Source organism: Calliopsis andreniformis, chromosome 2 (genome assembly GCF_051401765.1).
Source record: "Calliopsis andreniformis isolate RMS-2024a chromosome 2, iyCalAndr_principal, whole genome shotgun sequence".
NCBI lineage: Eukaryota > Metazoa > Arthropoda > Insecta > Hymenoptera > Andrenidae > Calliopsis > Calliopsis andreniformis.
The window spans coordinates 13,243,913-13,269,333 of NC_135063.1; the positions used below are offsets into that span (position 1 = coordinate 13,243,913).

At 41.1% G+C, this 25,421-nt stretch overlaps 6 protein-coding genes and 1 long non-coding RNA gene across 13 annotated transcripts; 3 read left to right on the forward strand and 4 right to left on the reverse strand.

Moving 5' to 3' along the window:
* Window positions 1-3,090: 3,090 nt before the first annotated feature.
* LOC143185409 (5'-AMP-activated protein kinase subunit beta-2-like) lies at window positions 3,091-4,871 on the reverse strand. The gene is made up of 5 exons (XM_076388385.1): window positions 4,543-4,871; window positions 4,186-4,390; window positions 3,831-4,109; window positions 3,523-3,753; window positions 3,091-3,450 (listed from the first exon to the last, which is right to left on the reverse strand). Exons 2-5 carry the CDS (start codon window positions 4,372-4,374, stop codon window positions 3,304-3,306), a joined length of 846 nt encoding a protein of 281 aa, XP_076244500.1. The 5' UTR covers window positions 4,375-4,390; window positions 4,543-4,871; the 3' UTR covers window positions 3,091-3,303.
* Window positions 4,872-5,040: 169 nt separating this feature from the next.
* On the forward strand, window positions 5,041-8,782 carry LOC143188375 (uncharacterized). Its single transcript, XM_076392585.1, has 10 exons — window positions 5,041-5,293; window positions 5,437-5,616; window positions 5,678-6,605; window positions 6,691-6,725; window positions 6,844-6,973; window positions 7,044-7,079; window positions 7,110-7,115; window positions 7,171-7,394; window positions 7,515-7,694; window positions 7,762-8,782. Exons 1-10 carry the CDS (start codon window positions 5,129-5,131, stop codon window positions 8,689-8,691), a joined length of 2,814 nt encoding a protein of 937 aa, XP_076248700.1. The 5' UTR covers window positions 5,041-5,128; the 3' UTR covers window positions 8,692-8,782.
* A 339-nt stretch (window positions 8,783-9,121) lies between these two features.
* Window positions 9,122-11,628, reverse strand: LOC143188071 (protein scabrous). Its single transcript, XM_076392121.1, has 2 exons — window positions 11,337-11,628; window positions 9,122-10,546 (listed from the first exon to the last, which is right to left on the reverse strand). Exons 1-2 carry the CDS (start codon window positions 11,514-11,516, stop codon window positions 9,122-9,124), a joined length of 1,605 nt encoding a protein of 534 aa, XP_076248236.1. The 5' UTR covers window positions 11,517-11,628.
* Window positions 11,629-12,650: 1,022 nt separating this feature from the next.
* On the reverse strand, window positions 12,651-21,424 carry LOC143188069 (inositol polyphosphate-4-phosphatase type I A). Of its 3 annotated transcripts, none has more exons than XM_076392117.1 (17): window positions 21,292-21,424; window positions 19,702-19,794; window positions 18,637-18,792; window positions 18,362-18,562; window positions 18,102-18,256; window positions 17,850-18,022; window positions 17,608-17,749; window positions 17,403-17,518; window positions 17,248-17,334; window positions 17,012-17,172; window positions 16,735-16,918; window positions 15,437-16,659; window positions 15,100-15,365; window positions 14,810-15,027; window positions 14,420-14,742; window positions 14,081-14,348; window positions 12,651-13,999 (listed from the first exon to the last, which is right to left on the reverse strand). In XM_076392117.1, exons 1-17 carry the CDS (start codon window positions 21,407-21,409, stop codon window positions 13,867-13,869), a joined length of 4,017 nt encoding a protein of 1,338 aa, XP_076248232.1. In that variant the 5' UTR covers window positions 21,410-21,424; the 3' UTR covers window positions 12,651-13,866. The 3 variants fall into 3 exon arrangements, with proteins under 3 accessions (XP_076248232.1, XP_076248234.1, XP_076248233.1); XM_076392119.1 differs by lacking the exon at window positions 19,702-19,794 and adding an exon at window positions 18,966-18,990 and having other exon boundaries at window positions 21,292-21,322; XM_076392118.1 differs by lacking the exon at window positions 19,702-19,794 and having other exon boundaries at window positions 21,292-21,409.
* On the forward strand, window positions 21,012-25,008 carry LOC143188072 (exopolyphosphatase PRUNE1-like). 5 transcript variants are annotated; one of them, XM_076392126.1, is made up of 7 exons: window positions 21,072-21,110; window positions 22,622-22,747; window positions 23,187-23,428; window positions 23,494-23,762; window positions 23,919-24,160; window positions 24,223-24,387; window positions 24,470-25,007. In XM_076392126.1, exons 2-7 carry the CDS (start codon window positions 22,712-22,714, stop codon window positions 24,647-24,649), a joined length of 1,134 nt encoding a protein of 377 aa, XP_076248241.1. In that variant the 5' UTR covers window positions 21,072-21,110; window positions 22,622-22,711; the 3' UTR covers window positions 24,650-25,007. The 5 variants fall into 5 exon arrangements, with proteins under 5 accessions (XP_076248238.1, XP_076248241.1, XP_076248242.1 ...); XM_076392125.1 differs by lacking the exon at window positions 21,072-21,110 and adding an exon at window positions 21,169-21,193; XM_076392124.1 differs by lacking the exon at window positions 21,072-21,110 and adding an exon at window positions 22,190-22,465 and having other exon boundaries at window positions 24,470-25,006.
* Window positions 21,331-22,286, reverse strand: LOC143188073 (uncharacterized). The gene is made up of 2 exons (XM_076392128.1): window positions 21,907-22,286; window positions 21,331-21,465 (listed from the first exon to the last, which is right to left on the reverse strand). The coding sequence occupies exons 1-2, from the start codon at window positions 22,282-22,284 to the stop codon at window positions 21,451-21,453; spliced, it is 393 nt and encodes a 130-aa protein (XP_076248243.1). The 5' UTR covers window positions 22,285-22,286; the 3' UTR covers window positions 21,331-21,450.
* On the forward strand, window positions 24,664-25,336 carry LOC143188074 (uncharacterized). The gene is made up of 2 exons (XR_013003467.1): window positions 24,664-24,770; window positions 25,112-25,336. It is a non-coding gene; the product is annotated as an uncharacterized LOC143188074 (long non-coding RNA).
* Window positions 25,337-25,421: the final 85 nt, after the last annotated feature.

A 25,421-nucleotide genomic window follows, 5' to 3' on the forward strand; every position in this document is an offset into this window, starting at 1 on the left:
CGTCACTGTCCCGCGGTATTTGATCCGACGTTAGTTGGGCAAATCACAAACGCCTCGCGTTTGCATGCATACATACTGAAAGTAACCGTATGTCCCGTGTTTTCTCAGTGTCTAGCTGTTTGCAAATACTCATAAAGAGGTGTACTACCTCGGACCCTCGGAAGAAAGGACTATTTTTTGAAGTATAAAAAGGAGGGAGCTACTTACCGCTTACCATTTATCATAGAGAAGTCTAAAACTAGTACAATCGGTACTTTCTTTCGATCTATCCGGCAAGGCCAAATGTCTCTTCATTTTTTTCTCCTTTTTATCGATCGGAAATCTACGTTAGGAAATTTGTGACCTCACGATCCTACGTCAATTGTTTCTCGTGGGCACAAGACAGAGTTTCGAGGTAACGCAGTTGCACGACCACCTGTGTATTCTGTATAAAAGCAGAGGAAGTGAATAGTCAGAGACCAATAATGGCAATTTTAGCTACCGATTCTAGCTGAATGAGTTATGATATCTCGAAAGGCAATCTTATTTGATTATGCTGCCTCGGGCTGTGGCCTGGAATGCGCAAACGTAAGAAGAGGAAGAGAGTATCGATTAGGCGAACAATAGAAGCATGAAACTTCCGCGTGGAATACAAGTTGGTCGTACAAAGGCGCGGGGTCTCGCGTCTCTTGGGTGCATTTAGGTGCACGCATACATATCAAATGTGCGTGATCGTACGCACGTTAGCTTAGGTACCTAAATTTTAGCGGCATTTGCGCTTCTTCGTCGTGTTTTAAATTTTCTCAAATCCGATAAAGATATACGTATATAGATTTGATATTAATATACGTGCATACGCTTCTACGTATGCATGTATGTACATGTTTGCGAAGTACGAAATGTACAGATGCGTCTACGTATGCGTGTGTGTGCGTGTGTATGTAAAATAAGGGGTTCTTAGAAGGGTGATGAATGGCAAAGGAAGGGGGAAGCGTGCGTAAATTTAAAGTATTGAAGAGTGAAGGGTAAAAGTGCGACTATATGTCGAATTTTTCTTTGTTCGAATACTTATGGAATCTACTATTCAAATATTTTAACATTGTACACTGCTCAAGGAAATTATGGAACAGAAAAATTTTTAGCAAAAATTGGTCACCTTTAGCTGATGATAACTCAGCGAAAAATTCACTTACGATCGCAATCTTTTTTTAGAATTAAAGCCTGAAGTCTTTGCTTTAAGGTACTATAACCCGATTTTAAGTTTAGTGCAGTCTTACTATTGTAACCCTTTAAATTTGAAGACATGTTTGCTATATCAGAAACTGCAAAATTTGACGGGATGTACAGACATACAAGAATTTTTTTCAGGAATACCGTTTACAGTGGCATAAAGTTGAAACCTTCCCCTTTAATTTAAAAAAAAGATCAAGTCACTACGATTTTTTTTCGCAAAGTTACAGCACTTTGAAGTAGACCATGCATTTCTGTCATATACTGCCACTGCTTGCTGTGCTGTAAAAATGCAAGGGTTACTTTGAAGTGCTGTAACTTTGCGAAAAAAAATCGCAGCGACTTGATCTTTTTTTTAAATTAAAGGGGAAGGTTTCAATTTTATGCTACTGCAAACGGTATCCCTGAAAAAAATTTTTACGATTCCGTGCATGCTGTCAAACTTTGTGATTTCCAATAAGACAATTATGCCTTCAAATTTAAGGAGTTACAGTGGTACAGGTGAATTAAACTAAAAATAAAGATATAGTATCTTAAAGCAAAGACTTCTGACTTTAATCTAAAAAAAAGATCGTGATCTTACGATGATTTTTCAGGGAGTTATCGTCAATCAAAGTTAGTCAATATTTACTCAAAATTTTTCAATTAACCAAATTTGACGATTTCTTGTAATCTACATTTCTCAGAGTTACGATTCGAACATTGAATTATTCGAATAGTTCTAATAAAAAATAGACAATCGGTGTGGGCGTAACTAGAGAAGCACGCGACCCTACGAAGTTAAGTGTCCTTAAGGTTCGGGCGAAACGACTTTACGTTTCCTGCGATAGCGATCGTAGATAAACGAATCGCGTTATCGAACCGCGGACAATCTTGGACAATCATGGACAATCATGGACAATCATGGACAATCGTGGACAATCGTGTATTATCACAGACAATCATTGGAATTCGCGGGCTATTGTAAAAATTCAATTCCAAATGGACTGTCGATCCAAGTTCCTGCTCGTATCGTTCGATATTTCAACCTTTCAAACTGTCTCTTTAGCTAACAGAATATGCATTAAATAATACTCGCGCCTGGCTGTCTCGATTACGCGTCAAATAGTCGCTACACATGTTTCCTTTCGATTTGTTCTTATAATTTGCATGCATCAGTATGAAACTTCTAATTAAGTAGCTTCGAGGAAGTGAACTGAATGTGCACAAAACCAAGAATTACTGTATTCTCTTTCTGCTGAACCGTCCTCTCAACTGCATGTCTTTATATTCTTTATAGACCTTTCTGCAATCTGAAATTTTCGTTTTCGACGACTTGTTTCATATTCATTTGAAGTTTTATTTATTTATAGAGTAGTAGATAGAAGGGTTGAATTCTTGGTATTGTAAATCGTTTAGATTCGGAAAACATTCTGGTCCTTCGAAGACCATTTCTATGTATCGCCTGTCGATTGCGCGTACAATATACGTGTATAATTGTCCGTTTATGGTCAATTATGATTATGGGTTGTCGTCAGTGTTATGATCGTGATCACTGTCAATATGTTAATGTTACTATGTGCTGGTGTCCGCGTAGACAAGTCGTCAATGACGAATATCGTTCAACAAATTTTCTGTCAGGAGTATGTATGTGTTCAGTATCGAACAAATGGAATTATTTTCCATGATGTATTTGGCGTATAGACAAGATGCGACCAAACTTCTTTTTCGAATCGTTAGATCATTCTTGGATCGTATCGATATAAGTGTATATTTCGTGTATTCCTTTCTAAAGATATAATAAAGAACCGTCGTATCGAGTCCATAAAACCCATTGTACCTAAATCTAACCCTTTCAACTCCAAATAAAATCAATTTTTTTATATAATAAAAATTATTTTTATTATATGGAACTTATTTAATGTAAAATACACGACTTTAATAAATAATAATTACAATATTTTACATTTCAACAAACTGTTTCATACTCTGTCACTTTGTAAAGATTTCTCTGATTTTTTTTCAAATATTAGTATTTTACTTTACCTACAAAACATGTATGTGTTTGATGCAACTAATGTTTGACAACAACTTCATAATTCATGATTTATAGGCTTAAATCGGCTTGTACAGTAAGGTTGTAACATATTTTTTACGATAGCGATGTGTAGCAGATAAAACCATGACGCTATCCTTGATACTTAAAGCATATAGATGATTTAACATAACATGATTTGGTTCTGGTAGAAGTGTTGGTTCACACTAGAATTAAAGTATTTGTTAATTTTGTAAAATGTACAAATTTTCATAAAGGTGTATGTTTTATATACTTACAGACACAGGAGTGTCTTTATTTAGAATAACTTGTAGTAAATGTGGTGGTAAGATTGGTGGTCCAGCTACTTTTTCCCAAGGTCTGTGAGGAGGAATTTCTTGGCCATAGTCTGTTTGAGCACTACTAGAAATACTTTCACTGTCCTTCTCAAGTGCTTGAAACACTTCAAAATCAGATTTTTTTACAGACACTAAATTATTCTTAGAACCCATACCATTGTCAACAATTTTCTACAAAAAATTATTTGAGAGATAAAAAGGTTTTCTTTGAAGCTTATATCATTAAGATCAATAACTTATTTTCTTACTATATCTGGATCATGTCTCCATTCACCATCAACAAAAAACTTATATTGATAGTCTCCTTCTGGTAAATCAATGATTGTTACAAAATCACCATGACTTTTAACCATTGGCAATGTCTTCCATCCAGTAAAAGTTCCACTGATATAAACCTGTTTACCACCTCCTTCCCATTTAAAGACTGTTGGTAATACTTTGTTATCTGTTACTTTTGTTCCTTCTGACACAGTGTTAGAACGTGGTCGTTGAGAACCAAAATCCTCTCCATCCTGCTGATTGTTGGTCTACTAACAGAAAGTATAAAGAATTTCTGAACATGTACATTTCTTAATAACTCATTCAACGTACTATTACACATACTCTAGCATAATAAGGTTCTTCTTCAGATGATTGGAGAACCAATTTCTGACTAGGTTTTTTGTCAAAAACAAAAGCTTGGCCTTCTTTTCCTGGTGATGGCGGAGGATGTTCTTTGGTATGACGGTGTTCTCTGCCTGTGCTACCACCATGATGATGGTTAACTGGTTGATTACTTCCAGCGTTGCCCATTGTCAAATTCTGACTTCTATCAAAAATTAAAGATTGTGGTGGTTAAACTAAGGATTTATTTTGTAAGTGAAGAAGAAGAGTAATTCATAGCTAAACAGTTCAATATCCCTGCATTTCTTCTACTTTGTTTACGAAAATTTTAGAATTCAAAGAAATTTTTTTCCTCACCTAATTGAAATAACAATTAAGCTTCAAGTTAACACTATTACAAGTTATTTTGTTCAGATACGTTATTTATTACATATTAATTATCGCGAGAAGTTAGAGTACTAGGAAATGATGCAAGTTATATAGTAAGAAAAATTAAAATGTCAGAGAATGTATCTGACAACTGCACTAGACTCGCGTTATAAAAAATGGCTGTATTGTCTGAACAAAATCTACTTATTAGTAAAGCCAATGGAAATTAATCAATTTTTATACAATATCACAGACAAGGTATAAAACTAGATATATCATATTAAATTCTTTTGACAGCATAGTCAAGGTAGAAGAGCAAACTTATTTTACGAATTTTCACGACCTAGGTTGACTACCTTACCGATGTAAAAATTTGGTTTTAATGCCACAGTATGACGGCAGGCGAGGGTAAAGGCAAGTAAAGACATGTGAGGGCGTGAGGGTATATGACAGTATATGACCACAGAAGAAGACAGTAAACGAATTTGCTCTTATTACTCAATTCCATCAGAAAGAAAAAACATACAGGCGCGAAAATTCCATAAGTACCTTTGTATATAGACATCACAGTATTATGAGTACTATGGAATTTTCACAGTCAAACATCGAAAGTAGTGTTATTAGTAGTGACGCATGTAGGTTATGTCTTGGCATCAAAGCTTCCTGCACACCAATATTTACGGATACTGAAACATCGAAACGTTTGCGTGCCTATATCTTGGATTGCTGCCCTGTTTCGGTGAGTTTCTTGACTCAGTTCAAATCAAAGCTTCTTGTCTCTGCTCAAATCGTCACAGATTTTGTGGTCCTTCCTTCTCCCCTCTCACTCAGCACATTTCTTATCACGCTCTCAATACTTCTTGAACGTGATTATTTGTTTAGTTGTTCGAAGATAATCGCCTGCCAAATGTGATCTGTAATGAGTGTGAGAAAAATGTGATCACTATGTACGAATTTCGTGAACGATGTAGGGAATCAGAACGCAGACTTCGTCTGCAATACGGTTTGAGTTATTCGGATGTATTTCGCCAATGGCTTTCGTTAAACTATAAATTTCTAGAGGTAAGTAAGTGACTAACACAACTGACACAGGTAAATACTTGGAATGCTCATGTCTTTGCAGGACAGCAGTACTGAAACAAATAATCAAATGAATGATCGATTGACAGATGCATTGATTGAAAACGTAAAAGAAGACCAAGAGAACGAAATTAAAGAAACGTCTGACAAGCTAGCTAAGAATAGCTACCCCTCAGAAATCTCTAGAATTCTTGAGCAACAAAATATGACAGAAGGAAAACAAGTTAAGAGAAATAGGAAGAATTACTTAACAAGAAATAAAACAACTAAAACTAATACCGCGAATAGAGATCGAAGCAACTTGAGAATTGCTTCTGATGAAAATGAAGGAAATGTGAAAGAAGAAGAAGATCAAAAGGCAATGGAATTCCATGTTGATGAACATAGTATCTCAATCTCTGAGATAAAAACTGAGTGTCCAGAAGAAGGAACGCTAGATGTAAGGAATAGATTGACCAATTGTGTTGATCACAATCTTGTTTTCCCTAAATTTGAAGAGGTTTTTATTGCCGACTATGAGGATTCAGAGAAGAATTCACAGGGTGTCAAAAAAAGGGAAAAATATCTATGCGATATGTGTAGTAAGACATTCATCTCGAAATCTGGTCTAGCGCTTCACTTGAAAACACATGCTGGCAACAAGCCTCACCTCTGTCGGTACTGTGGCAAAGCATTCCTCATTCCAAGTTACGCAAGGAGACACGAGCAAATACACAGTAGTGAAAAACGCTTTGTCTGTCAATACTGCAATGCTGCATTTGTTGCAGAGAATGGTCTCAGGAATCATATAAGATCTCATATTGGTGAAGCAAAGTACCGTTGTGAAACTTGTGGCAAAGCCTTTCAGTTGGCTAAGTATTTGAGAGAGCATATTTACACACATACAGGCCAGAAGCCATTCGCATGTGAGAATTGTGATTCTGCATATGGGAATTCTGGCAGTCTTTTTGCTCATAAGAAAAGGTGCAAAAGTAGATCGCATTGAAGCTTGATTGCTTAGGCTTGAATTGAAATATCCACGAAAGGGGAAGTCGATTTATTTATTAAAATATTAAGGGAAGATTAAAGAAAAATGTATGTCCAAGATACAGGTTTTTTCGTTTCATATTATTTTGCAGATTAGTCTTCCTTTAAAGCAACTGAATGGTCAATAGTAATAGAATAACATTACTAATAAATTAATGAATGATTTTATTACACTCTTTGAAGTTTCATTGGTTCCCCACTTACCACAGGAGTATAAGTACCCCTTCGGAACGCCAAATGTCTCAGTTACCGTGGGTCAACATTACCTGTGACATAGAGGGCGCCAAAGAACGAATTCTGTTTTTCGATGTCGGTATTACAGACTACGTGACACTAAACTCCATAAAGTGAAAGATCTAGTCTCTGCTTAAACTGTGACTAAGCACTCCGACACAAGAACAGATTTCTAGTACAGACAGGTAAAAGAACACGTGGGGGTATGTGACTAGGAATGGGTAGTAAAGAAGCCTATGTACTTTTAAAATTTTTGTACACAGTTCCATCAGTGAGCAAAGATACTCGGTAGTGAACAGTTCTATAAATATCTCGGTATAAACACGCTCAGTACTATGAGTACCATGAGACGTCCTCAGTCGCACAAAGAAAGTGATACGATTAGTAGTGACGTTTGTAGGTTATGTCTTGAGATCAGAGTTTCTTTGACTCCGATATTTAACAATAGCGAAGTATCGAAACATTTGCGTGCCTGTATCTTAGATTCTTGCCCCATCACGGTGAGTTTCGTATCTCTATTCAAGTTATCGTACTTGTCTTATTTTTTCATTTACTCAATATACATACTTCTGAATGTGGTATCAATACATTTTTGATGTGATGCATTATTGGGAATCTAGTTGTTCGAAGACGATGGGCTACCAAATGTGATCTGTGATGAGTGTAAGAAAAATGTGATCGCTATGTACGAATTTCGTGAACGATGTAGGGAATCGGAACGCAGACTTCGTCTGCAATACGGTTTGAGTTATTCGGATGTATTTCGCCAGTGGCTTTCGTTAAATTATAAAACTTTGCGGGTGAGTATCTGAGTACGACAATTGAGTGAGTAAGTAAGTTGTACTTGGAACGCTCATATCTTTACAGGATAACAGCGTTCAAACAAATGAAACATACGATCTACTAACAAATGCATCGATCGATGTCATAGAAGAAGATCAAAGTAATAAAGTCAATGAATCGTCTCCCAAGAAAATTGAGCCTAACTCTCCAACAAAAGTCTCCAAAATTAAAACGAAACAGAAAATAAGAAGAGTAAAAAGAACTAAAAGAACTAAAAAAAAGTACTTAACAAGGAATAATACTTCTAAAGCAAAGATCATCAATAGAGATCGAAGCAACTCGAGAATTTCTTCTGACGAAGACGAAGGAAACGAGAAAGGACAGGATGAAAGATCAGTTGAAGATCATCGTCACGAACGTAGTATCTCATTTGGCAAAACAAAATCAAAGTTTAAAGTAAAAGGGAAGGAAGATACAGCGCGTAGGCTCAACGATTGCGTTGATCGCGATCTTAATCTTACCAGATTCGAAGGGGTTTCTGTAGTCGACCATCAAGAGCAGTCAGACACACTCGACGAAGCGAGGAAGCAATACCTATGCGATATCTGCAGCAAAACATTTGTCTCTAAATCTGGTCTAGCACGCCATTTGAAATCGCATACCGGCAAGAAGCCTCATTTGTGTCGGTACTGTGGAAAAGGATTCGTCATTCCAAGCTACGCGAGGCGGCATGAACAGATTCACAGTGGTGATAAACGCTTCATCTGTCAGTTTTGCAATGCTGCATTTGTCTCTGCAAATGGTCTCAGATATCACTTAAGATTGCACTCTGGCAAAGCAAACTTTCGTTGCGAGACTTGCGGCAAAGCTTTTCGCCGATCGAAGTATCTCAAAGAGCACATCTTCACGCACACAGGTGAGAAGCCATACGTTTGCGAGGTTTGTGGTTCCGCGTATGGAAACTCTGGCAGTCTGTTCACTCACAAGAAGAGATGCAAGAGTAGATCACACTGAGCCCTAATTGTTTGGTGTGAAAATATTTACAATTTTGTTCTTTAAAACGTGAGGGAGAATTAAAGAAAAATGCAGATCCAAGGAAAATACAGATACGTTTCTTTTTATTTCATTGTAGTCTCTGGTCAAGTGTTTCTCCAAGCAAACTGAATGACGAAGCGTAATAAAGTTGAAACGCCGCTCAATCGCTTTAGAATACATAGGAATAGATCTAGAAATAGACTCTCAACAATTGAGATAACATTGTCGTTCCGCAAGAGTCCTCTGGTTATAAGACTGCAGTTCACAATTCGCTTCGACAAGTGCTGGCAATTACATTCATATATGTATGTTAATATACTGTATTATACACGTGTATATACGGGCTTATGTTGCATAATGCAATGTTAAGTCTTTGGCATCGTGAAAGCGGATTTTTCTCCTGAAAACGCTACCGCGATCGGCTACAATCTGAGTTCCTACGTAAGGATATTTCCGATGAAGCGATCGACATCCATTGGTTGGTGTCAGATCTAAACCAAGTCAGTCCCAACGAGTATTTGCCATTGAGATTCGCGTGCTGACACCGGCTAAACCACCATCCACCGTGATAGTTCGCAGCGCAGTGAGTAGTACTAGCATCCATGTCACGATCTTTCGCGCTGAAAGCCATCCCATTCTGATAAGAGAACGCGTCTGTCGCATTTCCAGTGTAACCGTCCACGTGCAGCCTGTAGCCAGTTTCTTCAGAACCAACCGTGAACCAATCGTATTCGGCGCGCCATCGTTCCCCGTAGATATCCAACAGATCTATCCTGAGTCGGGTGCAGTTGTCGCGAGTAAGTTTATGCAGCATTTCATTGCCAATCCAATATTCACTGACTGGAGAACCGAAACCGACAGCGTAATCGTTCCAGCTGCGATCGAAATCGAAAGTGCCGTCGATACGACGCGCCACTACGATCCACCCGTCGCGACAGTAGACTAACATGGGCACTCGTTGGCCTGCCTCTAAGAGCCTTAGTCCATCTCTGGATCCGTCTGTAGGTTGTTGCTCGCAATTTCCTGGTAGCCTGTCTGCGATCAAATGGTATCGGTCCTCCAGTTCTAGTAAGCTCATAGATGCTTTCGAAGTGACTGTCGCAGGGAATCGAGATAAGTCGCCAGTGGTAGCGTTGTTGTTGCTATTGTTTAGTCTATCGATTGCCTCTTGTTGTTTGTCGCTTCTCTCTTGAAGCTTCGACGCGCTGACACTTAAAGCTTGAACTGTTCGACGCAGATTGTTCAATTCTTCCCTAGTTAGCGAGAGTTCAGCCGCTTTTCTGGCAGCGTTCACTCCAAGTCGCGCTAATTCTTGATTCGTCGACGAGTTGTTTGCCTCGACAGCCTCCTCGAGAGCTCGTAATGAGTCGACTAGTCGTGAACCCAGTGATTCGCCCATCTTCCTCGTCCAGGTAACAGTTTCAGTCACGTTCAGGATCTGTCGAGATAATTCAGCCTGGACTTTCTCAACACTTTTGACTCTCTTATTTAGATTCGTTGGCCACTCTTCGTTCTCATAGGCGATCCGTTTCTCCAGGGACGCTCGTCTCTGCGCCATCAGGGACATTTTGTGCTCCAGGTTCTTCAAACGATCTTCCATGCGAATTCGGTACTCTTCGCCACGCCTCGAATAACCGTGCCTCCTTGTCAGGTGACGCCTACCGATCCTTGACACGTGGTCAACGCTCTTATGATTCTCTTCTGCTATCGACGATCCGACAGATGTTGCCCCAGTCTCACTTTCTGCCTTCTCCCTTCGTCCACTCATGGAATTTTCTGAATTGACGGACGACTCGCATCGAAGGGATTTCACCTCGATCTGTACTGCGCTTAACTGAAACAAGCATTTTGAAAGAAAAATTATACCTCAGGACTTCTGAAGGCATTAAAAACTTCTCGTCGCCTGAAGAATTTCAGAAGAGAAAAAATAAAAAAGGAAGAAACGCTTCGAAACGAATGATCGTAGGAACGAGTGCCAGCTGGTCACGGCCGTGGGTCCGATCGAACGCGGCAGCTGCAGCTGTCGCGTCACGGTCCCGCTGCTCGCCGTTTAGAGCATTCCTTGCTGTTACCTTCCACATCAGTTATTACATATGTATACATATGTATGCGTTTATGTATACAGACAATCCCAAAAAAGAAGCACAGGTATTTAGGAACACCAACTGACTATAGTACTCTAACTAAAAAGATGTAACATGATCTTCAGCGTGTCTACGATAGGTCTTTGTCATCTGAGCTGAAAATGAATTACAAACTGTTCTTCCATACGTGCATAGGTATACCTCTAGCCAATTGATACGATTAAAAATGGAATATGAAGAAGTGATAAATCAGGGAGAGAAGGTTTCAGCTCATTTTCTAAACATTGTCTTCGACCATCGTTTCTAAACCCCTTTATCTGGAATTGCGATGAAAAGAGCGAAACAGAGAGAATGTAGAGGGAATGAAAGGACCGCAAAAGGCAGATGGGCGATCGATTGGACCTCGAGCAGGTGGACAGAAAGAGGATAAGGAGAATGGCGGGGAAATAAGAATGTACAAGCATGGAGAAAGTGGCGTGCAGCTTGAAAGAGGAATGAAAAGGAGAGAAGAGAGAGGGAGAAAGAGAAGGAAGATGTTACCTGACTGGCGATGTCGGCGCAGGTGCGAGAGAGCAGGCTGAAGCGTTCTTTGACCGCCGCGATATCCACGCGAATCGTGCCGAGGACGGCTTCGATCTTCGCGATTCTGCCGCCAAGATTTCGAACGCCCCTTCCAACAGCGGCAACGTCCCCCTTCAACAGGGTGAGCTCGCCTCTCATCCTGGACCTCTCCGCGAGCTCCTCGCTCGCGTTCCTCGTCCTCAGCACTTCTGCAACCTCTCCTTGAAGTTCGGTCACAGCGCTTCCCAACCATCTCACTCGTAGTCTTTCATTCTTCGCCTCGTTCCCGTTCCCATTTCCACCGCGAAGGGAGTCCACCTCCTTTCTGAATGGAAAGATCAACCGTGAAACAGCTATGTCCCAAAGCAGTTCGTTCATAATGCAAATGGGACATGCACTTTACCTGAGTTGCTTCACTTCGTTTTTCAACACAAACAGCTCTGTGTTCTTCTCGATCGCGCGCTTCAGACTCTCCTCGAGGGTGTTGTAATCCTGCTGTCGATGATCCACGAGCGCGTTTACTTGTTCCCTTATCGATCTTATCGCGTCGGAGACATCTTCACTCGCGGGTGTTTCGTTTCGCGCGACAGCGGCGACTAAAGTTATCCAGGATAGCAATAGCAACCACGTTCCCTCTTGCGTCATGTTTGAATTAAAATCACCCTGATAGCGTCTCGTTATCGCGGTAGGAAAGCTGGTGATCTGTCGATACACCTTCTTCCCTTACTTTTATCGTGGATTCTGCGATGGTTTCGTATTTGCTCGAAATTCGGCGCGGCGCGTACGCGACGCTCCAATACTGAAAGCTCACTGGCCACACTGAAAGTCGCCCCACCACTTTTATATCGTCCTCGTCCTTTCCGTAAAAAGTTGGGGGTATGGTTGGGCCAGGGAATGAGCAGGTGTGCCCGCTAACGGCCAGCTCCGTGGCTGTGCATTGTCCCGTGCCTGCAAGCTGCGCCCCCGATACCAACACAGCTACCATCCGCCTGCTCGACCCTCCTTCAGCTCCCCCATTCTTTTCCGCTATCTATACTTCGAAATACTACTTACAATTCCTTCGTCATGGTTCTTCTCCCGCGATTGTGTTCACTTCCCTTTTCAACGCTTGTGTCGGTTTTCTTAGACACTCCCCCAAATGGAGTGCTTCTCTTGATCGGATCCTTCGTGGAACAGGTCAATAATCGTTGCCCACACGCGCGGAAAAAATAGTACAGGATTTTTGGGAATTTCTTGGAAAGAATGAATGATTTGGAACTCAGTTATTGAAGGGTAAGAATGGAAAAGAATTCGTTTAGTGTAAGGTCAATAATTTATTGAAAACAGCTTGTTCCCTGACAAGAGCTAAAATTCTATGCTTCTAAAGAAATGAACGCACAATTAGATTTTTGTGCGCGATAGACGATGTACCACAAATATCAATATTGCGATTGCGGTACATTACAGGAATACCTTTAAGAATAGTCTCAAAAATCATGCTATAATAAAACTAAACTTGCATGTGTTTGGAAGTGTTCCAGAGTTTAAATCACATAAGTGACTTAAAAGGCAATTTGCTGGATATGTTACAAAAATATAATAGTGGACATATTTGGCAATTCAATCTTAATCACTCAGACATATCCTTAGGTGGATTCATAATAGGAGAAAACTATTAACACGTAACTAGACCATTCTTTAAGGTATTTCCATGAGATTTTCAACACAAAGATAATATCAATTCATTCGATTTGACTGTTTCGCTCTTTAGTTACAAATTACAAACATAGCGTTATCCTCTGGAAGAGACTGTAGACTAACTTCCTTTACAGAGCGCAACTCTTTTCGTTTTCGTGAGAAACGCAACATTAATTCTCTTTTCTGCCTACTGTATGCATCATGGTCCATAAAAAACGTTCGATGCACTCGTTTCGAAAATCTCGCGAGAAGCTGCAACAGTACTATGACTGATTAGTGCATTCTACGTGGTAGAACGCAATAATCGCTGTCATGCAGCACTTGAAACAGACGGCCACCAGAACCATTGGCACAACGTGTTTTAATAAAATTTCTACCGGGTTGTTGATTCGTATCTTATACATACAGAGTATACGAGTAAAATCTTATGTACAGAAATAATAAAAATACACTTTTTATCTTTCGAATCCAACATGACTTCCTATATTATTTTCTTTAAAGTCACGCCACTGCGTGATATAGATTAAATACTAAATGGCACTCTTTTACCTCGCAACGAATCGAATTTAGAAAATCCTGTAACGATTCAACGCAAGTTCGATGAAGGTAAAGAACGTGAAAGTGTAACTTCGTGAGTTCTCGAAACACATCCACTTCACGTTGGATAAACACCGTTTAAAGTCACCAAGCTTAGTATCATGTACTACACTTACTTATAGGTCTTCTCTGACTGCCAACAGCTGGAATAATGTGTGTTGGTCCTAGTCTATCTTCATTACAAAATTCATTTTGTTTTGTATCGATTGATCAACTGAAAGTGTACCCTTGTCGCTTAAGTTTGTGCCGATCCATAAGTTCCTGTTGGTGGACGATAGAGCTTTGGGAACGTCAAAATTTGTAAGCTATTAAATGCGTATTTCCTTATTCCAATATTTTTCCAGGTGTTCTCTCTTCGGCATCCCTCGCTAGAATGAAGAAAGTACTATGATCCTACCAGTATGGGACAATATTGCAATATTCTAACGTTACTCGGAATAGAAACCAACCTTCGCATACAATCGAGAGCCCTGGTGAATTCGTGTTCGGCCAAGTGATATTCAGCAGACAATATATTTACTTGTTCCAAGGTGATGGACATGCCAGTACGATCCTTCGCGCTTTTGCAGCTGGTAAACCTCAAACCGCGCATTCGTCGACAGATCTGGGAGGACAATTGCAGAATTTCCACGTTCTTGTTTACTTTGGCTTGAACAGTAGCTTTTAGGGTGACCATCAGCTCCGTCAATGTTTGGCCAAGTGGCGATCTCGTGCCGACTAAAATGAATACAAAAACAGTAGTAACTTACATACGTCTATGTATAAAGGAGGACAAATGTGCTGCTTACGTCGAGTGGAGGTTGTCTCCATGGGTAGATTAAGCTTCTTAAACCGCAAATAATATTCATTCAGTCTATCAAAATTATCCATGTTGCTCTTCTGTTGTGGTTTCGTGGTACCAAGGCTTTCCGCGAGGGAGGCCATCTCGTTGATACCGACATTAAAGAAGACGGGGGTGACGTTAAAGGAGATGGTCTGCCTTGAAGAAGGAACCAGTGGTAGCAGAGAATAAATCGCGTCTGGCACAGGAAGCATGACTGTCAAAGCAGCACGAGAGCCGAGAACTCTTGGTAGAGGCAGTTGAAATGGGCCATTATTGTTTCCTTCGAGTCTGAACAGAATATGAGTCCATAAAAAAATTAAGCTCACTTAGTATTATTTTTAATTCTGGTTCTCACCTTGGCTGTATGCCGCATCTAGTCAAAGTAAAGGTGACGGTGTGCATATCTTCTACAGCCACTGCCATGTCTCCCCACATGTCAATCTCGTCTCCATAATAACTGAGAAGTCCTTCGAATGAGACCAGAGGTCCAAGCGTAGTCAGAATTAACAAAAACATAGGATCCGGTCTCTGGCACCACAGTTTTGCCATTATACCAGACACCAAGCTGGTTAACTGAAAAAACATATGTGAGAATTGCAGTGAACTATGTATGATAGTGCTGATGATCTCCATAAAGAAACTCACTGCTTGACTAAAACAGACATCTCGCCTGTATCTAACGTTACAAGCACGCTGGGCCATTTTCGCATCTTCCTGCACCCTAAACACTGAGTGCGTCAATCTGGCGGTCTTTAATAAGCCATCCATAGCTTGCCGCAACTTTTTCATACTTGGCCTGAGTTCACTTGTCCAGTCGACGATTGAAGCAAAATCTAGACCCTCAGTGAATTTGTTTCTCTGTCCTGAATTGCTTTTGATCACCCTCGTCATGGAATCGACTGCTTGACACACTTTGAAAAAAATAATCGGTAAGTGTTACACCACTCACCGCTAACTCAATTATTATATCTTAATTTTTTACCTTCTTTGGCTTTAGACAATGCTGGTGTTGTTTTCTCTGTTCCTGAGCACGGATTAGGGCTTGAACTCGAACTCGAAGTTGCATGCTGTCGCGAACCTACACGATTTTCTACACCTTCGAGTAGCTTACTCGATTCCTCAGTTTTAACATCGTTTTTTGGCTGAATTGTTACCACTTGAACATTTTTGTTACGATCGTTTGGAAATCGGCCTTTTAAACTATGCGATCTTCCTACAGTGTTCCTGTTCCGTAGACGCACAGCTGGACTACTACATCTTCCACAGAGGAATTTTACCTTCGATACCAAGCACATCACGCTTGCCTCAATATTCAGCTGCGTTAAATCCCAAGGCTCAGGTTCATCTGTGGGTTTATAGTAATTGGCCGAAGGTGAATTGCACATTTTCTGAGTGTCCAAAAATCGTTTACATGGATCGATGTCACTTTTAACTTCCTCCCTTTCTTCGCTATCCTCAGTTTCGATGGCGATGTTACGTTCTTTTGCAGTATCATTATCGGTCTCATTATTAACATCCACGTTGTCACCACTGTCATTGTTTTTATTGTTGCAGATGTTAGGTATGTTATCGACAAAGTTATCATTTGTTGTAATTTGCATGTCCTTGCCATCGTTTTCAGCTGCAGGAAAAATGACAAAATTTTCCTCATTCGCATCCTCACTGACAGTAGAACTAACGTTTTTCGCATTAACACGGGCTCGTTCATTTTTCGAGGAGAACATAGCATAACTGTTTTTCTCATTCTCCCTTGTCCACAGATCTTTCACGCATTCTGGAGTATCAGGCGTGACAAAATCATCGAAATCGGGACTTTTTAGATCGAAGTTCAATTGCTGTGTAATCCGTTTGAACGGAGACAAGGACTGATTCGCCTTAAAGTCCAAGTTGAGAGTGTCATCGTTCGTATCGTCTTGAACTTTAGCCACCTTATATTCCTCAAGAAATGTTAAAGCTTCCTCGACCAAACCTGGATCCCAGAGACTGAGCAGAATCCTTGTTTTTGTTATCATATCCTCGCAAATTGGTAACATTCCGCTAGTCTGTTTTTCTTTGGCGAGTTTCATCAATGCGCGCATGGCTTCGACCACGTCCCGTCGGAGTTGCTTGATCGCCTGTATGGCATCGTGCGCCATTGTTATTTTCGATGTTCCTTGGTACAACTGACTGCCACGCGTCGGTGACTCTTTCAGAGCCTGCACTAGCCTGAAACATTTTCATCTTCAGTAAAAGATGGTAATCACGAGTTTGGCCTATCAATTCGGTTTTATGAATAATTACCTAATAAGACCGCCATTTTTACTTTTATGCGAATGTGCAGTAAATGCTCCAACAGTTATAAAGTCGTAGAAGCCGCATTTATTCAGCGTATCGTTGTGAACCCACATTCGTTGGAGGTGTAAGTTGAGCGGCGCGAACTCGAGTGTCCTATCGTTTTTGCGCGAGGACCGTTTGAAATAGCTCCCTAAGGAAGGTAAGAAAGAAAGAAAGAGGGAAAGAGAGAGAGTGAGAAAGAAAAGGAAGCCAACAAGAAGAGAAAGAAGGGAAGAATCTTTACCTTTAAATGCAGCCAAATTCTCTTTAGCCTGCGAATAAAGATGCAAAAGGTGAAGATGACGATCAAGCAAATCCACCTGTTTAGTATGCCAAGGTTCTCGAAGTTCACCCATACCAGCCACTTCTTGTAATAGTTCTTTTTCTTCTTGAATCCAAATGGCCCTAAGAGAAAAATTCTTTTAAAAACCTCTGGTATAAATTTAAAGTTGTAATAAAAAAGTTGACAAGTTTGCTTACAGTAAATGTTGCGGAAATTGAAAGCAAAGTTTACTTTCAGCCATGATTTCGTGAACGCAGATGTCTCCGCCTAAACCTGAGTGAAACCTGAAGCAGCAATATTACAGAGGTGATGTTAAGTTTAAGTGGTTTCACTTTGTCTTATCGAACAGTACCTATATGTCTGTATATACGGATTGGCGAACAGAAGCTTCAATTGACCCTGATGTGGTAACTTCATTTTCGTTCCTAATCGAGGTGGTAACGATTGCGAGCGTCTGTGTGAAGCTATCTGGAACGAAAAGGTAAACAGAGAATATTGTTCTACAAAAGAATATAACTAAACAGTAATGCGTAGGAAGATAGTATCTCCATCTGTACCTGTTGATTTGTTCCCGATGGAGGCTCCTTCGACGGTGTACTCTCAGTACTATTCCCCTTATCTTCCGCCTCTAGGTTCCACACATTGATCGTCAGAAAGCCAACAGTGGTCGTTTTCGCCGATTTCAAAGGTATCCTCAACCTGGAACAGTTGGATCGCTAGTCAGAGGCGCGATGGCTAGACAAACCTCGAAACGAGTAGCGAACGAGCGCAGATCGGAAACGAGAGTCGCTAGAATTACCTGGGAGTGTCTTGAACCGTGCTCAAAGTCACCATCGCATTCCCTATCGGTGTTGCTGTTTGACTGACACGTTCCCTGACATCGTACGCAGTTATCCTCACTTTTGTGTCCGTGGATAAGCCGTCACTGGCACGAAAGCTCACGGTTGTTAAGAAGCCAGGATTGCTGCTCCGCTGCGTAAAAATGAAGGTACAATAATGCTTGTATCCTGTGCTTAATAGAAACTATGAAAGCTATGGAACAGTGACTTACTTCCACTACTTCTGTTCGCGCGTACTTGATCCACGTTTTGGAGCCTTTAGGCTGAACGTCTATCTCTAAGACCGGATTTGGTGGTCGACCGTGCCCGTCGCAGAGGAGATTGTCACAAGCCAGTGATATCTCACACATTGGTATTTCGGCAGGATCTGAAATGGTATGGAATATCATTGTGAGTATAAACTACAAAATATAACAGTAAATGAATAAATATAGCAATATAGCAGTAATCTTGAGTACAGAAATACTCGAACCTGTAGAAATTCCTCTCTGTAGCCGCAACATCTGAATATCTGTATCGTGCTTATGTCCACTGAACGCCTCTATTCGTTGTCGCAAAGCAAGTAACTGGCTTCGCATACAGTCGTAGCTAGCCAACTGAAGAGCCTGCAACCAACTGTCCCTCTCTTCGGCCGAGTTCGCACCCAGCGCTTGGATCAAGCCTCCGTCGAATACTAAAATCGGGAACAGTCAATTAAGGAGATCAATGATCGATAGCCTCCAGAGGAGGTTCCTGGAGGAACCTTACCTATGCTGAATCCGTAAGGAACCTGGTTGCTCGGTTGTTCCACTCGAACGAAGCATTGTTCGAGTATTATTACTCCTAGGGGTTCCGACCATTGCTCCCGTGATTTGAAATAAAACAATAGGTTCCCTCGTAATCTGCACCATCTCTCCAAACTTACTGTCCAACAGACGAGAATAACGTTCGCGCGTTACTTTCTGAACGCGATCGTGATTCCGAAAGCCTTCTAGAAAGCTCACGGAAGAACGCAGGGAAGGATTGTGGACTGTTTTCATCGCAGAGATACAGGGTGGAATTTGGGGCGGCGAGAATACGCATCCGTCTATACGTACCAGTTGTTAGAGGGTTAGAATGAAACTGGAAGAGAACGCGAAGCGTTAGAAGTTTCACGATGGGACGGACATCTCGATCTTTCTTAAAACTTAGAGTAAAGCGTTCTATTCACAGCAGTAAAAAACGTCAGAACAATCTTTTATTCGTTCCTTGTCAAGGGAATGAAACGTCATGCAGTTTCGTCGCGGTAATTTAGATAACACGTGCGGCAAATAGACTTTATCATGCGGGACAATAATGCTAGTCATGCAATTATATTTTTTGGCAAGACGACAGACATGCCCTATTGTTCAAATACAGTGTATACTCGATACAGGCTCACTATTCACCGACGAGTTTACAGTGAAGGTAAAATGGTAAAAAATGGGAAAATTATAGTGACCGTAACGAGCCTATAACGATAAACTGTACATCTACTCATGCACGAAAGCGCTCAACTTCGTCAAGCCTATCTACTTCTACTAAACCAATCCTCTTATTTATAATCTATGGATCCTGGATCTAGTGATCAGTAGGACTAAGGTGGAAACAGGCGTGTGGAATGTGTAATTGAAAATTGGAAAGCACTAAGCGTTTATTTAACGTAGTGGTTTCTCCAGAGGACGGTCAGTCGGAGATAAGAGCCAGCAGCTCGGTCCCATTTGCGACGACAAAGCGTGATAATTGTGACAGATGTTGAGGTATGACAGCGGGAGACAATTTCGGGACAAAAAGAAACAAAAACTTCGAATATACCTTTACTCGTACTGGCTGTAACGCAACTGAGGTCTCGCAGTGTCTTATGAGTTTTTCCCTTTTGACATTTGTTGTTAGATTTTTTACCTGTACCTGCAAATGATACGTAGCTACAGGTAGCTTTTAGTTTGTCCCGAACTGTGGACGCAGTCGGACGTGGCTCTCAGGGAGTCTATCGTTTTTCGTCTATTTAGGGTATATTTTTCTTCGTCGTTCACAGTATCCACTGTTTTCAAACGGTAGTGCAGACACAAAAGAAATAAAGTAATGCACACGTCCGACTCGAACGGGACAAAACGGAGTGACAAGTGGCAAGTGTCGTGGAAATGGGAATGCACAATGAGGAAAGATAACAGAGAGACTAGGAGGCTCGGCTGGTCGTCACGATTTTCGGAGGCATGCTCGATGCGCGCTATAGGGATGTATCAAAACTATATTTCAAAGAAAAACAGAGAAATACATTCGACGATTCTATTTAAAAAAAAAAAAAAAAGGAAAAATACAAGCTACGACAAGTCCAGGCTATTGGCAGTAGGTCGTGTATAGTGTTCTTGCAACTATGCGACATCCCGAATTCATACTTCAGCAGTCCAGACAACAGCGGCTAACATAAACTACGAAACTACTCTGACGAAACTCGAGGTAACATTCTATGCAGAATGCTTTGGTAAACCAGTTTGTCCTCGCTTCGATGAACAGTCTTCAGATCAGCGATCGCTTTTCATCCCAAGTAACCAAGGAAACGTCGTTCAAAAAGATGAGATGACGACGACGATACATTAATTGATTGCAAGAAATTATTTCATATGATACAAGTCGTGTGTACATGCAGCGGGTTGCACCCTTATTTCCGTATCGCGTGTTCGACGTTATCTGAATCTTTCTAAGAAACTCGCTTGGAGGAAGTTAGTAGTCGATTCGGGATGTTTCATAGCTTCGACACCCTATACATCGTAAACGCGAGCTCAACAAATTCTTCGTAGACGACGCGACAAAATCTGAATGGGTTTATGTTTCGCTTCTGAGTACAAATTCTGAATATTATTCAAACGTATATGATGGAGTATTAAAAGGGATACAGCATTTGTGTTTAAAGCAATGAACGCGAAACGAAATAGGTATAAGATAGATCTATCCCCTAACGAGAATTCCTGAACTAAAGTACCAATCTCAAACTTTCGTTTTTAATGTTCTTACCATCGAATCTAGTTTCAATCGTGACCACTAAGAACGTTACAGGTCATCTATGATTCTAGACAGATAACATAGATGGGTATATGTCAAAGAATCACATTAGGTAATAGATCTACTCTGCACCTTGTCTGTGGCAGAACGTAGGGGCTCGTGTGCTTTCGGAATAGATGATGGGCTCTACATTAAACAGAAAACGAAGAATTTGCGTGTGTCACGTGAGTTTATTTTCAAGGATCAAAACATGTACAATGTAGATGAGGGAGAAGAAACATGCGTCGGCCTGAGCGGCAAAATACATGTACGTTGGATCGATTGATCAGTTTTATTCAAATGGACGACCAGTTCGCGCGAGTAGATCGCGAGGTTTTCGTATTTGCCAAGGATTGGATCACTCACTCTCATTCCTGCGAAAGAAGCCTTCTTGTCGCTCGCGTACGTACAATATACCCTCCTTCTCGAATTTCTGCGACGGTTGCGTAGCCAGGGTCAGTAGCTCTTGCTTATTGAATCGCATCTTGGGGAGACGGTCGTCTTGGTCGCTCGGTTACACCCACGTTACTTTGTCCTTGTCTGCCAACAAGTAGATGATCTCATGATATTCAGCTCTCTCGATTGACAATCGAACGCGAGATTAACCGTCACTGCTCACTACAGCTCTCACTGATTCCACCGAACGCGCTCCTCAGCACATCTCTAACCTATCACTTCCTACGCGCCTTGCGCTTTGCGATTCTACCTCTTTCATCTCCTTCCCTTCCCCACCCACTGCCGCCTGCATTTCCTCTTTTCACTCGATATCACTTTTACCGACACCTCCAAGCTGATTCTGTCCCTCGAACCAATCGGTGCATGCTGATACACGGTTCATTCCAGGCACTCGATTTCAATTACTAGACTATAGTTAATGTCAAAACTAAAGGGTTCTTATGTCGTTGGAAACGAGCACCGTATCGTTAGAGTATTAAGACGATTAACGTCGCGAATGGATTTTCAGGGTAGAACCTAACGAACCTTCGTCAATGAATCCTTCGTCATCGTCACGGAAATCAGTATCGAAGAGCTCCCTTTCCCCGCGGTAATCAGTCTCGTCGAACACATGTCGCGTTCCCCGAGGAAAGGTTTCTTATCTCGGCGACTACTGTTAGATCTAAGACAAAATCGAAGCCCTGCTTCGCGAGGTACGTGGGCGGTCGGGTGCGTGAAAGTTCGAACGAAAGCACATGCTTGCTGTGACACTCGCATGCACGACTCTATCGGAAGACGAGTGGAGTGTGCTGGATCGAAATAACGATCGACCGAACGTGGTGAAGAGTACAGTCGTGCTTTTACATCGCGCGAGGAAGGACACCGAACCCAAGGGAGAACAGTGAAACTAGCAGTCACGGACATTACTGTCACACCGATCGTTCGCGATCGGCTCCCTTCGAGTATCGTCGAACAGGCTCGAGCAGCTTCGTCTGACCCCGAGGACTTCCGAGTAACGCCGGCCGACTGGCATGTGCGAGATTAATGGACGTCGAATCCATGAATCAGTTGCATTCTTGGCGCGTGTTTGGATTTCGTTTGTGACGTGAGTAATGAGGGAGCACGATTCGAAATGATTTCGAGGGGTTTATTTCGTTCGTTTTGAAGCTAGCGAGCTATTAATTCATCTTGTCAATTTCTATGAGTTAACAGCGATTTATTCGTGTACTTTGCTTTGAAACTGACGTGTTTACCTTGACAGGTTATTTCACCTGTGCATGTAGTGTTGAAGAGCAAATGATCTAAGAGGGTCGACTAATATCGAAGGAATTTTGTGTTAAAACGCAGAGTCATGGATTCGTTTCTTTTGGCATCGAAAGCTGCTTTGGTAAATTTCATTTTATGTCCTTTCTAATGTCATTCGTTGTAGGGATTATAACCAGGCATATCAGAATATTGGTGATTGATTATAAAGCGTAGGGTGTATGTACGTACCGTATATATGTTCTGACAAATATCTTTCGCTCATTTTGACTTTAACCATTATATTGTTAAGAAAACATGACAGATGTAGATATAGAATGAAAGATTGATAACCACTGATAACTTGATAACAAACGAATAGATAATTGGCCGATAGGTGTCAGTAGTATCCAAGCATAGAGCTGCCATCTTTTGTTTGAAGAAAGTACTACAGAACAGTTTCATTCATTTTGAATTTCGCTCCAGTTCAATTTAGAATTCATTGCCAATTTAAGATTCAAATAATTAGAGAAATATAAATGAAAATTACAAGAAACGTTTCCTAATTTCGAGTGTTATTTTAGTCAAACCTGTCTGACTACAAAAAAGTTCGCATCGTTCTGGGTAATATGACTTGCGATTTAGATTCTGCTGTATCCGCGCTGATTCAAGGATTCTGCGAGTATCTGGATGGCATAAAAAACAATGAAACAGGTTTAGCAGTAGTTCCACTGATGAACATACCGGAAAGGGAGTACCGTGTGAAAACGGAAGTCGTATACTTTTTGAAACGTCATGATATTCCCTCGAATCTTTTAACGTTTCGGTGAGTTTCGTGGGATTGAGTCTAATTCGCAATAAAAAGACGTATGACTCATGGTCTGACTATAGGGATCAGATAGACTTAATAGCCTTGAAAGATAAAGGAATCGATATGGAAGTCGTATTGGTTGATCATCACAGCCTCCCAGACGAGGATATTTTTCTAAAGGATAATGTGGTTCGAGTTATCGATCATCGACCACGAGACCCACGATGGCCTTGGCCCGGTAAAGAGGTTCACCTAGAAATCGTAGGCAGCTGCGCCACTTTAGTGGCGCGAAGTTTGTTTGGCAAACATCCGGAAGTAATTGACACTCGACTGTCCAATCTTTTACGAGGCAAGTTGTATTCTGCTTATGGTATTAATAAGTACAGAGTAACAATTGAGATATAACTTTAATTCTTCACGGTCAAAATTTAAGTCTGATCTTTGTCAGTTCTAGACGAACATTGTTTTAGAAGTACATCGTTTAATTATGTTTATTTTGCGATAGGTCCAATTCTGATCGACACCTCTAATTTCTCAAAAGAAGCCGATCGTGCTACTCCCATCGATGTTGAAATCGTAGAAACTCTCGAGAAAGTTGGCAAATTAGATCTTGATAGAAACAAGGCGTTCAACGAGATCATCAAAGCAAAAACTGACATAAGCCACTTAACTCCTGATGATCTTCTGATCAAAGACTTGAAAGTCACTGGTGGAGTGCCAATCGTAGGGTTGCCTATGTTGGTCAAGGTAAAAATATTAGTAAGCTAATCCACTTATTACATCGACAAATTGGACCAAATGCTTTTCAGAATTTTCTTGAGTTACGGGACGACATACTAAAGACTATCCGAAATTTCGCCGAATCTAGAAACACCACGATTGTTATTTTAATTGGAATGGAAGTGGATTTGCAGCGAGTAGCTCGAGATGTTGCTATTTTCTCATTGACTAGTGGTCAAGTGCTGAAAGAAAAAGTTGGTAATCGATGAAACTGTTTACCCGATCGCTTAGAATCTATTTTCGTAAAATTGCTTTATTGCGTTTTCTTGTCAACAGTTAATAGAAGCATTAATGATGAGTAAAGAACCATCTCTTGATCTGACCTTGACAAAGGTAATCCACGAAGAGGATGGGAGTTGCAGCGTAGCCCATTACACGCAAGGAAATTTACGTGTCACGCGAAAGCAGTTACTACCTATTGTTCAAGATACCCTTTTATCGCAGTGTCAATGTTAGAGATCTCAAACTTATAGGACTACAGTGTGAAGGCGAGCCGCAATGTGATTACGTGGCATTGGACGTGCTGGAGAGTCGTTTCTCTCGACACAGAATAACATACGTTGCTTGAAAGAGATGGGTAACTTATTCTAATATATAGTTTCTTAAAATTCAGCTTTGCTGTGACAGTAATACTGTGTCGCAAAAATGTGCAATATTTTCTCATCACAATTGTAACACTGATAAGCAGAATGAGAAAAATTATTAAGAATTTCCTATCGAATATTGATGATTATTCCTTGCGATTTTGCGGTCGAAAACATGTATGATCGTTACGATTACCGGTATCAAACTGTGGTCTCTGTCGACAGTGGTCCTCTGATCGTCGTTGCTACCGTCGCTGGTGCCGCAACCACCAATACTGAAACGAGCATTGATGCTGACGCTATAGTAACGGAAACATGGTTACCGTCTTTGCAGGTGTCGTCACTGGTTGGCGGACGTGTCTGGAGGGTGACCTTCCCCTGTGGCTCCCACCCTCTCCGCTACTCCCACCCTTTCCAGGCGAGTTCCTATCAACGAACAGGCTCACCACGGAGCAATATCGTGGATGCTGCCCTCCGTACCGCAGCAGCTCGCGTCGAGCTACGTCTCGAGGCTCAAGCTGTTCGGACCGCGAACGCGAATATTAAAAACCGATAAACGACAGGAAAATATCGAAAGGTGAAGCCTCGTTGTACGTTGATCTTTGGAAATTCTTCGCGAATTTGTGTTTCGTTACAAATTTCAT

What these genes read in the sequence shown, in the direction of transcription:
- LOC143185409 (XM_076388385.1), bottom strand. Translation starts at nt 4,374, where the DNA reads ATGGGCAACGCTGGAAGTAATCAACCAGTTAACCATCATCATGGTGGT. An exon ending in GGAGACATGATCCAGATATA is followed by an intron (nt 3,754 to 3,830) that starts GTAAGAAAATAA and finishes AATTTTTTGTAG; the next exon opens with AAAATTGTTGACAATGGTAT. An exon ending in ATAAAGACACTCCTGTGTCT is followed by an intron (nt 3,451 to 3,522) that starts GTAAGTATATAA and finishes CTTTAATTCTAG; the next exon opens with TGTGAACCAACACTTCTACC.
- LOC143188375 (XM_076392585.1), top strand. Translation starts at nt 5,129, where the DNA reads ATGAGTACTATGGAATTTTCACAGTCAAACATCGAAAGTAGTGTTATT. An exon ending in TGGATTGCTGCCCTGTTTCG is followed by an intron (nt 5,294 to 5,436) that starts GTGAGTTTCTTG and finishes TTATTTGTTTAG; the next exon opens with TTGTTCGAAGATAATCGCCT. An exon ending in TAAATTATAAAACTTTGCGG is followed by an intron (nt 7,695 to 7,761) that starts GTGAGTATCTGA and finishes ATATCTTTACAG; the next exon opens with GATAACAGCGTTCAAACAAA.
- LOC143188071 (XM_076392121.1), bottom strand. Translation starts at nt 11,516, where the DNA reads ATGAGAGGCGAGCTCACCCTGTTGAAGGGGGACGTTGCCGCTGTTGGA. An exon ending in GCGCCGACATCGCCAGTCAG is followed by an intron (nt 10,547 to 11,336) that starts GTAACATCTTCC and finishes TGCTTGTTTCAG; the next exon opens with TTAAGCGCAGTACAGATCGA.
- LOC143188072 (XM_076392123.1), top strand. Translation starts at nt 21,137, where the DNA reads ATGTACAATGTAGATGAGGGAGAAGAAACATGCGTCGGCCTGAGCGGC. An exon ending in TCGAATCTTTTAACGTTTCG is followed by an intron (nt 23,429 to 23,493) that starts GTGAGTTTCGTG and finishes GTCTGACTATAG; the next exon opens with GGATCAGATAGACTTAATAG. An exon ending in ACTGTCCAATCTTTTACGAG is followed by an intron (nt 23,763 to 23,918) that starts GCAAGTTGTATT and finishes ATTTTGCGATAG; the next exon opens with GTCCAATTCTGATCGACACC.
- LOC143188069 (XM_076392117.1), bottom strand. Translation starts at nt 21,409, where the DNA reads ATGCGATTCAATAAGCAAGAGCTACTGACCCTGGCTACGCAACCGTCG. An exon ending in ACGGTTCAAGACACTCCCAG is followed by an intron (nt 17,750 to 17,849) that starts GTAATTCTAGCG and finishes CAACTGTTCCAG; the next exon opens with GTTGAGGATACCTTTGAAAT. An exon ending in AGATGCGGCATACAGCCAAG is followed by an intron (nt 14,743 to 14,809) that starts GTGAGAACCAGA and finishes TATTCTGTTCAG; the next exon opens with ACTCGAAGGAAACAATAATG.
- LOC143188073 (XM_076392128.1), bottom strand. Translation starts at nt 22,284, where the DNA reads ATGTCCGTGACTGCTAGTTTCACTGTTCTCCCTTGGGTTCGGTGTCCT.